At 37.3% G+C, this 17698-nt stretch overlaps 1 protein-coding gene across 1 annotated transcript in view; it reads right to left on the minus strand.

Moving 5' to 3' along the window:
* The window catches only part of gapdh (glyceraldehyde-3-phosphate dehydrogenase), a 20582-nt gene extending 3206 nt beyond the window's left edge, over positions 1-17376 (minus strand). Inside the window, exons 1-9 of the mRNA XM_061914911.1 lie at positions 17262-17376; positions 16939-16984; positions 6422-6521; positions 6232-6338; positions 3069-3159; positions 2870-2985; positions 2701-2782; positions 2473-2624; positions 1023-1101 (exon numbers count right to left, since the gene is read on the minus strand). Coding sequence (XP_061770895.1) covers positions 1023-1101; positions 2473-2624; positions 2701-2782; positions 2870-2985; positions 3069-3159; positions 6232-6338; positions 6422-6521; positions 16939-16961 — 750 coding nt within the window. The 5' untranslated portion in view covers positions 16962-16984; positions 17262-17376. The remainder of the gene's footprint in view (positions 1-1022; positions 1102-2472; positions 2625-2700; positions 2783-2869; positions 2986-3068; positions 3160-6231; positions 6339-6421; positions 6522-16938; positions 16985-17261) is intronic.
* Between the last annotated feature and the right edge of the window lie 322 nt (positions 17377-17698).

Here is a 17698-nt window from a genome sequence, read left to right on the forward strand (position 1 = left end):
ATCACTAAGCTTTAGAACTTTGTTGTGAAAATCTCCTTCCGCGTCTGTGGAAATGTTTCCTGCCCACACTGTTACCTCGTCTGAGCTGCTGTGACTTAGACCAGTGGTTCTCAAATGGGGGTACGCGTACCCCTGGGGGTACTTGAAGGTATGCCAAGGGGTACGGGAGATTTTTTTTTAATATTCTAAAAATAGCAACAATTCAAAAATCCTTTATAAATATATTTATTGAATAATACTTCAAAAAAATATGAATGTAAGTTCATAAACTGTGAAAAGAAATACAACAATGCAATATTCAGTGTTGACAGCTAGATTTTTTGTGGACATGTTCCATAAATATTGATGTTAAAGATTCCTTTTTTTGTGAAGAAATGTTTAGAAGTAAGTTGATGAATCCAGATGGATCTCTATTACAATCCCCAAAGAGGGCACTTTAAGTTGATGATTACTTCTATGTGGAGAAATCTGCATTTATAATTGAATCACTTGTTTATTTTTGAACAACTTTTTAGTTATTTTTTTATATCTTTTTTTTCCAAATAGTTCAAGAAAGACCACTACAAATGAGCAATATTTTGCACTGTTATACGATTTAATAAATCAGAAACTGATGACATAGTGCTGTATTTTACTTCATCTCTTTTTTTCAACCAAAAATGCTTTGCTCTGATTAGGGGGTACTTGAATTAAAAAAAAAAAAATGTTCACAGGGGGTACATCACTGAAAAAAGTTTAAGAATCACTGGAAAATGGATGGTAATTTTACCATTCGTTTTCAAAACGATTACAAAAAAGTGGGACCCCAAAAATGTATTGTTTTTATGACTATATGGGGTCCTTGTGACCCCATTTTGAAAATTCCTAACGCCAACACTGATGGAGTATTGGTGCGTGCAAAACTGCAGCAGGCGGCTGTTGCCTGCGGGCCGGGTCTAATACTAATCAAATATCACCCCGGGGGCCACAGATCATTCATTCGGGCTTTGACTTTGACACATGGGATCTAAATGTGGACTTACTGGTTTCTCCAGACGCACGGTGAGGTCGACCACGGACACGTTGGGGGTGGGCACACGGAAGGCCATGCCGGTCAGCTTGCTGTCAAAAAAAAACAAAAAGAAACAGTTAAAGGCCTACTGAAAGCCACTACTAGCGACCACGCAGTCTGATAGTTTATATATCAATGATGAAATATTAACATTGCAACACATGCCAATACGGCCGCTTTAGTTTACTAAATTGCAATTTTAAATTTCACGCGGAGTTTCTTGTTGAAAACGTCGCGGAATGATGACGTGTGTTTGTGACGTCACGGACTGTCAGGAAATATTAGCGCAGCACTATTTGTGGCTAAAAGTCGTCCCTTTTCATCGCACAATTACACAGTATTTTGGACATCAGTGTTGCTGAATCTTTTGCAATTTGTTCAATTAATAAATGAGAAGTCAAAGTAGAAAGATGGAGGTGGGAAGCTTTAGCCTTTAGCCACACAAACACATGGTGATTCCTCGTTTAAAATTCCCGGAGGTGAAGCTTTACTATGGATCAGAGCGGTCAAGCGAACATGGATCCCGACCACATGTGAACCGGCAGTTTTCGGTGGGAAAATTGTGGTAAAAAGTCGCCTCTTACCAGAGATCTGTGGAGTTTGCACCGTCCTTGTAGCTTCCGTCGACTTCCCTCAGACACTGGCCTCAAGACATACCCATCCGACTATCAGGTACTATTTAATCTCACTAAAACACTAGCAACACAATAGAAAAATAAGGGATTTCCCAGAATTATCCTATTAAATGTGTCTGAAAACATCTGAATCTGTGCCAATGCAATCGCCTTTATTTTTTAACTTTCTTTTTTTGTGAATTGTGAATTATATTTATATAGCGCTTTTTCTCTAGTGACACAAAGCGCTTTACATAGTGAAACCCAATATCTAAGTTACATTCAAACCAGTGTGGGTGGCACTGGGAGCAGGTGGGTAAAGTGTCTTGCCCAAGGACACAGCGGCAGTGACTAGGATGGCGGACGCGGGAATCAAACCTGCAACTCTCAAGTTGCTGGCACCGCCGCTCTACCAACCGAGCTAAACCTAGTCCTTCGCTATCAATATCATCATCCACGAAACTTTCATCCTCGCTCAAATTAATGGGGAAATTGTCGTTTTCTCGGTCCGAATACCTCTTGCTGCTGGAGGCTCCCATTATAAATGTGAGGACGTGAGGAGCCCTCACACTTGTGATGTCATCGTCTGCGACTTCCGGTAAAGGCGAGGCTTTTTTATCAGCAACCAAAAGTTGCGAACTTCATCCTCGATGTTCTCTACTAAATCCTTTCAGCAAAAAAATGGCAATATCGCAAAATGATCAAGTATGACACATAGAATGGACCTGCTATCCCCCTTTAAATAAAAAAATCTCATTTCAGTAGGCCTATTAAAATCAGATTCATGGAAATGGTTGAAATATTTACCCGTTAAGCTCGGGGATGACCTTGCCGACAGCCTTGGCGGCGCCGGTGGAAGCAGGGATGATGTTCTGGCTGGCGCCGCGGCCGTCCCTCCACAGCTTGCCTGAGGGGCCGTCCACGGTCTTCTGGGTGGCGGTGATGGCGTGAACCGTGCTCTGGAGGGAAGCGGGTACCATTCGATTAAAATGGATTGAATTATTTGTTAGCATTTCCGGGTGTTTCAATAGTCACCATCAAGCCTTCAATGATGCCAAAGTTGTCATTGATAACTTTAGCCATGGGGGCCAGACAGTTTGTTGTGCAGGAAGCGTTGCTAAGGAGACCAAAACAGACAAGGGTTTAAAATTGAACACTCATACCAGCTAAATTAAAAATAAAAAATAAATCCCGTTTCACTTACCTGACAACCTTGAGGGAGTTGTCGTACTTCTCGTGGTTGACCCCCATGACGAACATGGGTGCGTCAGCGCTGGGGGCGGAGATGACGACTCTCTTGGCTCCGCCTTTCAAGTGAGCCTGCAGCGTTAGGCGTGTGTCTTTTAGTTCATGAGTGGAAATAGGATGTTGTGAAAGTGCAGGACAGGTGTGGTTGAACATACAGAGGCCTTCTCGATGGTGGTGAACACACCAGTGGACTCCACTACGTACTGGGCACCAGCATCCCCCCATTTGATGTTGCTGGGGTCCCTCCTGCACAAGACAAACAGGTATTAAGATCAAGTTAAATGTGTGGAAAGTGGAGTTTTGTTCACAGAGCACTCAAACACTCGCTTTGAGTTTCCCCTGACGTCATGAAGGACAAACTTGTTCCTCATGGACATGGAACTAAGACCGCCATGTATAGTCCACTACTTCAGAAACAGCTTGGGTCAGGGCTGTCAAACCCGCAAGTACAAACCCCGTTTCCATATGAGTTGGGAAATTGTGTTAGATGTAAATATAAACAGAATACAATGATTTGCAAATCCTTTTCAAGCCATATTCAGTTGAATATGCTACAAAGACAACATATTTGATGTTCAAACTGATAAACATTTTTTTTTTGTGCAAATAATCATTAACTTTAGAATAGAATGCCAGTAACACGTGACAAAGAAGTTGGGAAAGGTGGCAATAAATACTGATACATTTGAGGAATGCTCATCAAACACTTATTTGGAACATCCCACAGGTGTGCAGGCTAATTGGGAACAGGTGGGTGCCATGATTGGCTATAAAAACAGCTTGCCAAAAAATGCTCAGTCCTTCACAAGAAAAGATGGGGCGAGGTACACCCCTTTGTCCACAACTGTGTGAGCAAATAGTCAAACAGTTTAAGACCAACGTTTCTCAAAGTGCAATTGCAAGAAATTTAGGGATTTCAACATCTACGCTCCATAATATCATCAAAAGGTTCAGAGAATCTGGAGAAATCACTCCACGTAAGCGGCATCATTGAATGACCGGGACCTTTGATCCCTCAGACGGCATTTTCTCAAAAACCGACATCAATCTCTAAAAGATATCACCACATGGGCTCAGGAACACTTCAGAAAACCACTGTCACTAAATACAGTTTGTCGCTACATCTGTAAGTGCAAGTTAAAGCTCTACTATGCGAAGCGAAAGCCATTTATCAACAACATCCAGAAACGCCGCCGTCTTCTTTGGGCCCGAGATCATCTAAGATGGACTGATGCAAAGTTTGTACAATCGTTGTATAAAATGAGCCAACATTTTTGAATGAAATAAACTGCTGTTCTAAATGTGCCCACTAGATGTCGCAATAGTAGTTTGTATCTTTGTAGACTATGCTATATATATATGTTAAAAAAATAAAATAAAAACATGTGCACCAGTCGAGGAAAATGAGCAAACATAAATAACATAGTAATTCGATTTTTTATATGTTTTTTATCTTAATTGATTGAAAATTAACACCAATGAGGGACAAGCGGTAGCAAACTGATGGATGGAGTTGACTGATTAACATTATCACATAATTTATTCACAAAAGTAAATATTTAAATACATTATGATTCAATTTTAGCATAATTAATATCCCAGATATAAATCCACCAATGATAATCGGACATGAATGAGCTCATCTCCACTTTAAATTATGCAGTAAAGGGAAACTTGACATTTTAAGTACTATCTAAAATTGTACATTTATTAGGTCACATTCTGGGTACGTCATTAAATTTGTCATCACAATTTGGAAAAAAAAAATATATATACATACACTTTTTTGAAAATTTAAAAGTAAAATTTTTAGCCCCCTTCAAAACCCAACGCTTTATTAATGAAACTACAGGACATAAACATGTAAATAGTGTGCTTTCTGTTAATGGAGTGCACCTATTTACATGTTTATGTCCTATTGTTTCATTAATGAAACGTTGGGTTTTGGGGGGGGAGGGGCTAAAAATAACATTCTGTAATTTGATTTTAATCTTGATGGATTGAAAATTAACACCAATGAGTTGACTGATGAACATTATCACATAACTTATTCAGAAATTTAAATAAATTATAGTATATATATATATATATATATATATATATATATATATATATATATATATATATACATACATAATTTATTCAGAAAGTATACATAATAAAGATAGAATACTATTAACCGCAACATCTAAGTGTAAAAAACATGATTATGATTTGTATATTTTCAGGATATGCTTGTTAGAATTTTAAACAAAGAAAATCTGAAGTTGTCTTTATTTTTAAGTTATCGTGCCGTGATTTTACCTGTCCGGCCCACTAAAATGAGTTTGACACCCCTGGCTTGGACGTTAAAGCAGGCTTCACTACACTTTTAGTCCGCTACAAGCAGGAGAACTGTAAATGTTGACCACTTTGACCGTTTCTTCTGCAAAAATCCCTACCTTGCATGATGTTACGGTTTAAAAAGGGGGTTAGCATTGTAGCAAACTTAGCTATATGCTGGTTGTACTGATGTATGTTTCCTCTTGTCCAACTCCTTAATGTTACGTTGTTGTATGTGATTTTGGCCCCCATTACATTGGACAAGGGCCGTTAGAGTGGATGTAAGGAGGCACCAGACTCACAGCTCATTAGCATTAAAGCTACGTACACACTTAACTGTGGAACATCTCCAATCCAACTCATTGCACGAGTGTGAGTTCAAACCCCGGCCGAGTCACACCAAAGACTATAAAAATGGGAGCCATTACCTCCCTGCTTGGCACTCAGCATCAAGGGTTGGAATTGGGGGTTAAATCACCAAAATTGGGGGTTAAATCAGCAAAAATGATTCCCGGGCGTGGCACCGCTGCTGCTGCTCCCCTCACCTCCCACGGGGTGATCAAGGGTGATGGGTCAAATGCAGAGAATAATTTCACCACACCTAGTGTGTGTGTGACAATCATAAGTACTTTAACTTTACTATCCAGCATCAAACATACATTTATACATCAATAGAGTCTCACTTTTATTGCTGTTAATGCCTTATTTTTTTACTCTGTTGGTGACTCTTTTTTCTCAATTTAAGTTAAAGTTAAAGTACCAACAACTGTCACACACACTAGGTGTGGTGAAATTAGTATTTTGCATTTGATCCATCCCCGTGTTCACCCCCTGAGAGGTGAGGGGAGCAGTGAGCAGCAGCTGGGGCCGCACCCTGTGATTTAACCCCCAATTTCTCATGAATTCCACTAGGGAGCATCCTCACTTTGCAATCTTCCCCCCTCTCTCATTATCCATCTTTTAGTTGTGTTTTTTGAAAGGATTCTATGAACTCACTCGTGGAAGACAGTGATCTTGTGTCCGTCGATGACCAGCTTGTCACCCTCAACCTTGACCTCCCCGTGGAAGCGGCCGTGGGTGGAGTCATACTTGAACATGTAGACCTGGAGCAAAAAAACAAAACATTATGGTTATTGTCTTCATTTAAGCTACGACCCTGAATACAGGTGGTGTGAGAGTTATGTACCATGTACTCCAGGTCGATGAAAGGGTCATTGATGGCCACAATCTCCACCTTCTTGGAGTGGAAAGCAGCTCTGGTTACCAGACGACCAATGCGGCCAAATCTGAAAGATGAATGTTCAGTTCAGTTCCAGTTTATGTGGAACATGCAAACCATGCAATGTAATGCAGAGTTTCTCAAAGTGGGGAATAGAGACATGACAGGTGGGGCGCGAAAAATGGGAGGAAATTTAACTTAAATTTTTTTTTTTATTATCCATCCATCAATCATCTTCCACTTATCCGAGGTCGGGTCGCGGGGGCAACAGCCTAAGCAGGGAAACCCAGACTTCCCTCTCCCCAGCCACTTCGTCTAGCTCTTCCCGGGGGATCCCGAGGCGTTCCCAGGCCAGCCGGGAGACATAGTCTTCCCAACGTGTCCTGGGTCTTCCCCGTGGCCTCCTACCGGTTGGACGTGCCCTAAACACCTCCATAGGGAGGCGTTCGGGTGGCATCCTGACCAGATGCCCGAACCACCTCATCTGGCTCCTCTCGATGTGGAGGAGCAGCGGCTTTACTTTGAGTTCCTCCCGGATGGCAGAGCTTCTCACCCTATCTCTAAGGGAGAGACCCGCCACACGGCAGAGGAAACTCTTTTGGGCCGCTTGTACCCGTGATCTTATCCTTTCGGTCATGACCCAAAGCTCATGACCATAGGTGAGGATGGGAACGTAGATCGACCGGTAAATTGAGAGCTTTGCCTTCCGGCTCAGCTCCTTCTTCACCACAACGGATCGATACAACGTCCGCATTACTGAAGACGCCGCACCGACCTCACGGTCCACTATTCCCTCACTCGTGAACAACACTCCTAGGTACTTGAACTCCTCCACTTTTTTTATTATATTCTTACATTTTTTTTTACAACCCCATTTTCTATACAAACTGTAAATCACTTTCAGACACAGTTGCGAGATGTATATGCGAAATTGCAAGTGATCTTGAGGAACAACTCGTAGACAAATAAAAAAAAAGTAGTTTTGCTTTACAAGTGGACGAAGCTACTGACGGCAATAAAGACTGCCTGTTCATCGCATACGTGATACGTCCGCTTTGTGAACGGCGAGTCACTGTGCGAGGATTTGCTGTTTTGCAAATACAAAAAAAAAAAAAATAGAGCCAGTGCTGATGAGCTGTTCAAGATAATGGACATTTTCCTCAAAGAACACGACCTTAAATGGGAAAACTGTGTGGGCTTTTGCTCTGATGGCACAGACCATGGCAGGGTCAAGAAACGGGCTGCAGGCTCTAATAAAGAGGGTTGCGCCAAATGCGCATTGGACACATTGTGTCATTCACCGGGAAGCACTCGCGTCTAGGCAGCTCAGCCCCGAACTCAATGAGGTTTTAACAAATGTGAGCGCGGTAAATTTTGTCAAAACACAAAAAAGTGGCACTTTTAATTCATTTATTATTGAACTTGACGCAAGTTATTTGATTTATTATTGAACTTGACGCAAGTTATTTGATTTATTATTGAACTTGACGCAAGTTATTTGATTTATTATTGAACTTGACGCAAGTTATTTGATTTATTATTGAACTTGACGCAAGTTATTTGATTTATTATTGAACTTGATGCAAGTTATTTGATTTATTATTGAACTTGATGCAAGTTATTTGATTTATTATTGAACTTGATGCAAGTTATTTGATTTATTATTGGACTTGATGCAAGTTATTTGATTTATTATTGAACTTGATGCAAGTTATTTGATTTATTATTGAACTTGATGCAAGTTATTTGATTTATTATTGGACTTGATGCAAGTTATTTGATTTATTATTGGACTTGATGCAAGTTATTTGATTTATTATTGGACTTGATGCAAGTTATTTGATTTATTATTGGACTTGATGCAAGTTATTTGATTTATTATTGGACTTGATGCAAGTTATTTGATTTATTATTGGACTTGATGCAAGTTATTTGATTTATTATTGAACTTGATGCAAGTTATTTGATTTATTATTGGACTTGATGCAAGTTATTTGATTTATTATTGGACTTGATGCAAGTTATTTGATTTATTATTGGACTTGATGCAAGTTATTTGATTTATTATTGGACTTGATGCAAGTTATTTGATTTATTATTGGACTTGATGCAAGTTATTTGATTTATTATTGAACTTGATGCAAGTTATTTGATTTATTATTGAACTTGACGCAAGTTATTTGATTTATTATTGAACTTGACGCAAGTTATTTGATTTATTATTGAACTTGACGCAAGTTATTTGATTTATTATTGAACTTGATGCAAGTTATTTGATTTATTATTAAACTTGATGCAAGTTATTTGATTTATTATTAAACTTGATGCAAGTTATTTGATTTATTATTGAACTTGACGCAAGTTATTTGATTTATTATTGGACTTGACGCAAGTTATTTGATTTATTATTGAACTTGACGCAAGTTATTTGATTTATTATTGGACTTGACGCAAGTTATTTGATTTATTATTGGACTTGACGCAAGTTATTTGATTTATTATTGAACTTGACGCAAGTTATTTGATTTATTATTGAACTTGACGCAAGTTATTTGATTTATTATTGGACTTGACGCAAGTTATTTGATTTATTATTGGACTTGATGCAAGTTATTTGATTTATTATTGGACTTGACGCAAGTTATTTGATTTATTATTGAACTTGACGCAAGTTATTTGATTTATTATTGAACTTGATGCAAGTTATTTGATTTATTATTGGACTTGATGCAAGTTATTTGATTTATTATTGAACTTGACGCAAGTTATTTGATTTATTATTGGACTTGACGCAAGTTATTTGATTTATTATTGAACTTGATGCAAGTTATTTGATTTATTATTGGACTTGATGCAAGTTATTTGATTTATTATTGAACTTGACGCAAGTTATTTGATTTATTATTGGACTTGACGCAAGTTATTTGATTTATTATTGGACTTGATGCAAGTTATTTGATTTATTATTGAACTTGACGCAAGTTATTTGATTTATTATTGGACTTGATGCAAGTTATTTGATTTATTATTGAACTTGATGCAAGTTATTTGATTTATTATTGGACTTGACGCAAGTTATTTGATTTATTATTGAACTTGATGCAAGTTATTTGATTTATTATTGGACTTGATGCAAGTTATTTGATTTATTATTGGACTTGATGCAAGTTATTTGATTTATTATTGAACTTGATGCAAGTTATTTGATTTATTATTGAACTTGATTTAAGTTATTTGATTTATTATTGAACTTGATGCAAGTTATTTGATTTATTATTGAACTTGATGCAAGTTATTTGATTTATTATTGAACTTGATGCAAGTTATTTGATTTATTATTGAACTTGATGCAAGTTATTTGATTTATTATTGAACTTGATGCAAGTTATTTATTATTGAACTTGATGCAAGTTATTTGATTTATTATTGAACTTGATGCAAGTTATTTGATTTATTATTGAACTTGATGCAAGTTATTTGATTTATTATTGAACTTGATGCAAGTTATTTGATTTATTATTGAACTTGATGCAAGTTATTTGATATATTATTGAACTTGATGCAAGTTATTTGATATATTATTGAACTTGATGCAAGTTATTTGATTTATTATTGAACTTGATGCAAGTTATTTGATTTATTATTGAACTTGATGCAAGTTATTTGATTTATTATTGAACTTGATGCAAGTTATTTGATTTATTATTGAACTTGATGCAAGTTATTTGATTTATTATTGAACTTGATGCAAGTTATTTGATTTATTATTGAACTTGATGCAAGTTATTTGATTTATTATTGAACTTGATGCAAGTTATTTGATTTATTATTGAACTTGATGCAAGTTATTTATTATTGAACTTGATGCAAGTTATTTGATTTATTATTGGACTTGATGCAAGTTATTTGATTTATTATTGGACTTGATGCAAGTTATTTGATTTATTATTGAACTTGACGCAAGTTATTTGATTTATTATTGAACTTGATGCAAGTTATTTATTATTGAACTTGATGCAAGTTATTTGATTTATTATTGGACTTGATGCAAGTTATTTGATTTATTATTGGACTTGATGCAAGTTATTTGATTTATTATTGAACTTGACGCAAGTTACACCACAGCTGCGCAGTTATTTTATTTAATATTGAACTTGATGTTATTTGATTTTATTGAGTTTGAATGTATACAACTTGATGCAAGTTACACCACAGCTGCACAGTTATTTTATTTAATATTGAACTTGATGTTATTGAGTTTTAATGTATACAACTTGATGTTCAATAAATTTGAAAATGTTAATCTTGGCATTAGGGTTCTGTTTGGGCGATGGGGGCAGATGGGGCTTGAAAACTCCCCCTTGTCCAGAGTGGGGGATGACAAAAAAGTTTGAGAACCACTGATGCACTGAGTTACATATTTCCAGTTTCGTTACAGCACGTCCGAAAAGGAGTCGGAAGAAGCTGAGCTTATTTAATCCTACACCTTTTCATACCATTGCAATTTTATACCATTTTCTTGTTCTCTGCAACAGAACAGTGAATAAACAAAATACCATAGTAAGTAAATATTAAACACATAATAATTATCTCAAAAGAAAAAAAAGGGAGTCTAGATGTTGATCATAATTGTTCTTCTGTGTACTTTATGAACATTTGTAGTTTAAACAGTCTCTTAAACTGAATCATATTAGTGCTTTGTTTGATTTCAATGGTTAATCCATTCCACAATTTAATTCCACATACAGATATGCTAAAGGTTTTAAGTGTTGTACCAGCATACTAATGTTTAATTAAATATTCCTCTAAGGTTATACTTCTCTTTTGTTGAGAATTGTTTTACATTCTTGGGTAGCAGGCTACAGTTTGCTTCCTACATCATTTTAGCTTTTTGCAAATGCGCCAAATTGTTGATTTTCAATATTTGTGATTCAGAAAATAAAGATTTTGTATGTTCGCTATATCCAAAATTATGTATCATTTTAATTGATCTTTTTTGTAACAGTTAATGCAGGTGTCGGGAACCTTTTTGGCTGAGAGAGCCATGAAAGCCAAATATTTTAAAATGTATTTCCGTGAGAGCTGTATAATATTTTTTAACACTGAATACAACTAATTGCTTGCATTTTTAAGTAAGACCAACATTTTTAGAGTATAATAAGTCTAACTCTTTTTAATAACATTGTTATTCTAAAGCTAACCAATAATAAATACAATATTCTTACCATTAATGTGAATTCTTGAACAGAGGCCGTGGAAATTAAGATTAAAATGCATGAGAATGTTTTATATTTTGAACGTTATTTTTACCAGCGGAACTATTAAATACTTATCGTGTGAAGCAATGTCAGCTAAGATTTATCTGAGAGCCAGATGCAGTCATCAAAAGAGCCACATCTGGCTCTAGAGCCATAGGTTCCCTACCCCTGAGTTAATGAATGAAGTTAAATTTGTTGTTTCTCCATATTTCTGCACAATAACTCAGATACTTGTGAGCAGTAAAGAATATGAAGTGATTTTTGGTCTAGAACATGTTTTGACTTATTCATTGACGTGTTTCTTGCTGCTTTATGTTGTATATTTTTTACATGAGATTTCCAGTTCATTGTATCATCAATCTCAACCTTTTTTTCAGTGATGTACCCCCTGTGAACATTTTTTTTAATTCAAGTACCCCCTAATCAGAGCAAAGCATTTTTGGTGGGAAAAAAAGAGATAAAGAAGTAAAATACAGCACTATGTCATCAGTTTCTGATTTATTAAATAATATAACAGTCTAAAATATTGCTCATTTGTAGTGGTCTTTCTTGAACTATTTGGAAAAAGACGATACAAAAATAACTAAAAACGTGTTAAAAAATAAACAAGTGATTCAATTATAAATGATTTCTACACAGAAATAATCAACTCTTTGGGGATTGTAATAGAGATCCATCTGGATTCATCAACTTACTTCTAAACATTTCTTCACAAAAAAAGAAATATTTAACATCAATATTTATGGAACATGTCCACAAAAAATATGTCAACACTGAATATTGCATTGTTGCATTTCTTTTCACAGTTTATGAACTTACATTCATATTTTGTTGAAGTATTATTCAATAAATATATTTATAAAGGATTTTTGAATTGTTGCTATTTTTAGAATATTTAAAAAAAAAGTCTCACATACCCCTTGGCATACCTTCAAGTACCCCCAGGGGTACACGTACCCCCATTTGAGAACCACTGATCTATTTCACCCAAAAATGGGTTTTCTTTTACACTTTCAATGTCTGTCTATTTGTATTTCTGTTACAAAATAGTATCATTTTAGTTTTAGATGGTCTGTTTTTGTCAAACCATCTTTTAATTTTTTTTATTTGTATTAGCTTTTCTGTGTTCTCTCCTGAACAAAACGCAAATGATACCAACTTTAAGTCCTTCGTAACTTTACAAAATGTCATTGGTGGTGTATTTTAATGTTTCCGTTATATTGTTTGTCCGTTCAAAAAAACAATTATTCCTGGTGTGAAGAAAAACAATTTCAACTGGATCTATATCTTTATCTAATTCAGGACTTTTGTAGTCTGTGCTGCTGAAGGTTTTCAGTTCCATACTTTCCTGTTCTGTGTTTCTCTCTGATTGTCTCCAAGTGTAGACGAATGTGCACCTGAGTGAAGTTCATCTTGTTCAGTAATCCCTTGAAGTGGTTTACTGTCAATGTTTGTTTTCCGTCGGACTCCATTATTGTTGTAGTTGCTGAGAGTTCTGATATTCGTCCAAATCCTTGATGTGATTGACAACTAGGACTCTTGCTTGTGGACCTCCATTGGCACTCCAAGTTCCCTCGTTTCCTCAAGTCCTTTCTTGGCCATTTCAGCATTGAGTTTAGTGAGGTGCTCCTTCCTGTACACATTTGTGCTCTTCAGCTTTTTTACTTGTATCAACAACGCCACTTTAGTTTTCTTGTTGGCAAGCTTAATAATGTTAACTGACGCTGTGTTGACTCTCATATTCAGTGGAATTCACGCATCATCCATTTCCTACTGCTTGTCCCTTTTGGGGTCGCGGAGGGCCCTGGAGCCTATCTCAGCTGCATTCGGGCGGAAGGCGGCGTACACCCTGGACAAGTAGTTACCTCATCTCAGGGTCAACACAGATAGACAACATTTATACTGAATGGGGCTTCACGGTGGCAGAGGGGTTAGTGCGTCTGCCTCACAATACGAAGGTCCTGCAGTCCTGGGTTCAAATCCAGGCTCGGGATCTTTCTGTGTGGAGTTTGCATGTTCTCCCCGTGACTGCGTGGGTTCCCTCCGAGTACTCCGGCTTCCTCCTACTTCCAAAGACATGCACCTGGGGATAGGTTGATTGGCAACACTAAATGGTCCCTAGTGTGTGAATGTTGTCTGTCTATCTGTGTTGGCCCTGTGATGAGGTGGCGACTTGTCCAGGGTGTACCCTGCCTTCTGCCCGATTGTAGCTGAGATAGGCGCCAGCGCCCCCCGCGACCCCGAAAGGGAATAAGCGGTAGAAAATGGATGGATATACTCAATGGTGTTAATATCCACATCAATTCCCTTTGATTGCAGAAAGTTGACAACTTGTTGCTCCGTTGAAGCAGCGTCCATGTTATCCATACTTGCCAACCATGAGACCTCCGATTTCGGGAGGTGGGGGGGCGTGGTCGGGGACATGGTTAAGAGGGGAGGAGTATATTTACAGCTACAATTCACTGTAAGTCAAGTATTTCATATATACATATATATATACTTGAATTTCAGTGTTCATTTATTTACACATATACACACACACATAACAGTCATCTACTCATTGTTGAGTTAAGGGTTGAATTGTCAATCCTTGTTCTATTCTCTGTCACTAGTTTTCTATCCATATGCATGTACAGTAGATGGCCGTATTGTCCTGTTTAACAGTGTCACAACATTGCTGTTTATGACAGACGAAAATGTGACTGCGGTTTGTTGTTACCGCGCTGGGAGGACGTTAATGAAACTGCCTAACAATAAACCCACGTAAGAAACCGAGAACTCGCCCTCGATCATTCTACAGTTATAACGTCATTGGGCAGACACGCTTTTTATATTGTGGGAAAGCGGACGTGAAAACAGGCTGTCCTCACTCAGGTCCGCATGGAGCTGGAGGGGGCGTGGCCTCCAGCTCCGCCTGAATTTCAGGAGATTTTCAGGAGAAAATCCAGGAGGGTTGACAAGTATGGTGTTATCTGGTTCTCTTCTGTTGTCAACTGCTCTTGCAGAGGATCAAGGTTTGATGCCTAGCCCTGCAATGTTGTGTAAATGGATCCATTTCGTCTTTGATGTTTTCCACAATAGTGATATCCCCCATATTGGTGACATCTTGATGTTTGGCATTTGGCTGTTCATTATCCCAGTGGGTGTTATCTTGTTTGCATGGCATGCAACTGTTGAGGCAACGATGCATTCTCCTCGTTCAGCTTCTCCACCCGCTGTTTTAATGCATTCATTTCTTCTCGGAACATTCTGAATTCCATCTTTTCTGTCTTTGATTACGTGTTTTTGGCTTTTTGTACACCGCTGACCATCTGTTCCGTTGACCTTGCTTTGCAGAGCTCCTACTAACTCTTTCAAGTCCGGTTGCATTGAGGATGTAATTTGCCAAACTGGCCACTAGATGGCGACATAATCACGTAGAAGAGAAAGCAGTTGAGTCCTGACTGTACTGTAGGTTGTGAAGTGGGCAAATATTCTAATATTGTGTTCTTAGAGTCATTAAAAAATATTTCAGATGACACATTTAGTATGGTTGAGTGATTTGAGACATTCTAGTCACTTTTCATTGGAATTAACTAAACGTTTTATTTTAAATTATGAACTACATTTGCTGAAATCCCCCACAGAGAACTTCAAAAACTTGGATTTTGTAGATGAGCAAATTAAAAGTTCAAGGATCTTTCTCAGAAAAGGTTACAGGTTAGAAATGCATGAAGATGGCCTAAACTATTTTTTTAATGTCATCTTATTTTTAATTTTTTTTTAAATAGATTGTTTTTGAAAATTGTAAACTGATATAGATTTGGGGTAAATAAACACTATTTGGATGTGAATCGATTTTTTGTGCACCTCTTTTAGTTAAGACTATAATATATCTTTTCAAAAACTGTTTTAAATATGAAACAACAGTATTGTACTTACTAACTTGAATTTAGTTGTATGCATCTTCTAACATTAACATTTTAAATTCCCTTTATCATAGTAAGACAAATACTAGTTTTCAAATAAATGTAGTTTCACAGTTCATTTTCAAATTGATGTAGTTTAGTTTGTGATAGAGATATACCGTATTTCCTTGAATTGCCGCAGGGCGTTTAGTATGCGCCTGCCTTGAATTACCGCCTGGTCAAACTGGTGACGTCACGAGTGACACTTCCCCTGTCATCATTTTCAAAATAAAGGAGGCTGATTTCAATACCGGTAATTTGAAATCGCATAAAAGGGAAGAAGATTTAAGAGCTACTCAGTAGGATTTAAGGTCCAAGCTTACATCACACTCAAATTTTTACTGCAGGCCTTTGGTAAGTGCCGGAGTGAGAAGAGGATTTGAAATAATTAGCGCATGCTTACTTTTACCGCATGCCTGGCGGCAATTCAAGGAAATACGGTATATAGATTTAGATATATATATATTTTTTTTTTAATAATCCACAAGGAAAATTGTTCAAATATATATTTTAAATGGAAATAATTTACTCAAGTGTGTTGATTTATGCAATCTTATTTGAAAGGGTCAGGTCAGTGAATAAGATGTAAGAAATTCATCATTTTTTTGTTTTTTTTAAGTCAAAATTTGGGTGTAAAGTCTATTGCAGAAGACAAGGGTGGAGGGACAACGTGCCCAAGGGCCAGATAGTAAACAACAAATAATATTTATCTGGACCGCCATACAAATCTAAAAAGCACAAATTAACATAATATACGAAATCGACATTTGTCGGATGGACTTAAAGGTTTTCCTTCCCTGCAAAGCACAAAGGGGGCGGGGCTGAGGGGTTAAGGGGAGGACAAGGTGCAAAAAGTCCAAACAAAGTTCTTATGTTGCAATGCTGATGACGACAAATGCCAGGTTTGATCTGCGGCAGTTACTTTTTAACCGTGGGGGGAGGGGGGGGTCAAAATGCAAGAGGGGAGGAGAGAGGGCAGATGACCAAGTCAGCCAATGGAGGCTCGAGAAGAATGTAACAACAATGTCGGACTTGCCTCTTTAGCAATGCTGTCTGCTAAAAGGTCAAAGTTCAAACAGTTTTTTAATCAGCTCTGTTATTAACTATCTTTATTAAGACAGGTGCCAGTGGAAGTAGAGTGTGATGTTCAAACATGTTGGAATGAGTTAAAAATAGCTTGACATTTAAGAAGATGACCTTGCATGCACCACAGATGGAAAAGATGTAATTAAAGCAAGTTATGTTGAAGAGGAAGCACGTTATAAATATCGTTTCTCACCCGTTGACACCGACTTTCACCATTTTGCCAGAGTTGAGCGAGTCCTCTGCAGGAAAGAAATGACAAATTAGCACATGCAGTGGTTTAGAATGCTGAAATTAGCTATCATGTCTTATTTAGAAAGTAATATAATGCATATAAAATATTGCAACAATGAAGTTGAATAAATGTTGTCTGAATTAAATCATATAAATTAATAAAACATCCAAGTATGGAGTGAATGCCATCCATTTAAAAGAACATTTTCAAAGAGTTGGTGTCTCTTTGCTATAAAAATGGGGAGGAAAAAGTCAGTTAAAATCAAAGCAAAGAATCCAAGTTACCGTTTGTGAGATGCCTGAATCTGTACTGCAACTCCAGGTGAGAGTGGGGGAGAGCAGTGAGGAGCGGGCCCTTTTATCATTAACTGGATTGCAAAGACCACGCCCCTCCTGTCTGACCCCGCCCCTTTCTGAATGTCAAGGTCAGCCGGCAACACAACCATGTGAGTGCATGGAGACACACCGAGAAGCTTCCACTTTGTGCACACTCACGCACGCATATATTTATATCCATCCATCCATTTTCTACCGCTCTAATTTGCTCTTATTTGCTCTTATTTTACCGACTTCCTTTTCTCTCCTGTGATGTGTGTGTAAACGGGGCACTTTTTGTCTGTATCGCATATTTGTTGCCGCACCGGTGGCGGTTAAAGAACTTTTAATATATTTACCGATTGAGATAGGCAGGGCACACCCTGGACAAATCGCCACCTCATCGC

The sequence above is a fragment of the Nerophis ophidion genome, linkage group LG11 (genome assembly GCF_033978795.1).
Source record: "Nerophis ophidion isolate RoL-2023_Sa linkage group LG11, RoL_Noph_v1.0, whole genome shotgun sequence".
NCBI classification, from domain to species: domain Eukaryota; kingdom Metazoa; phylum Chordata; class Actinopteri; order Syngnathiformes; family Syngnathidae; genus Nerophis; species Nerophis ophidion.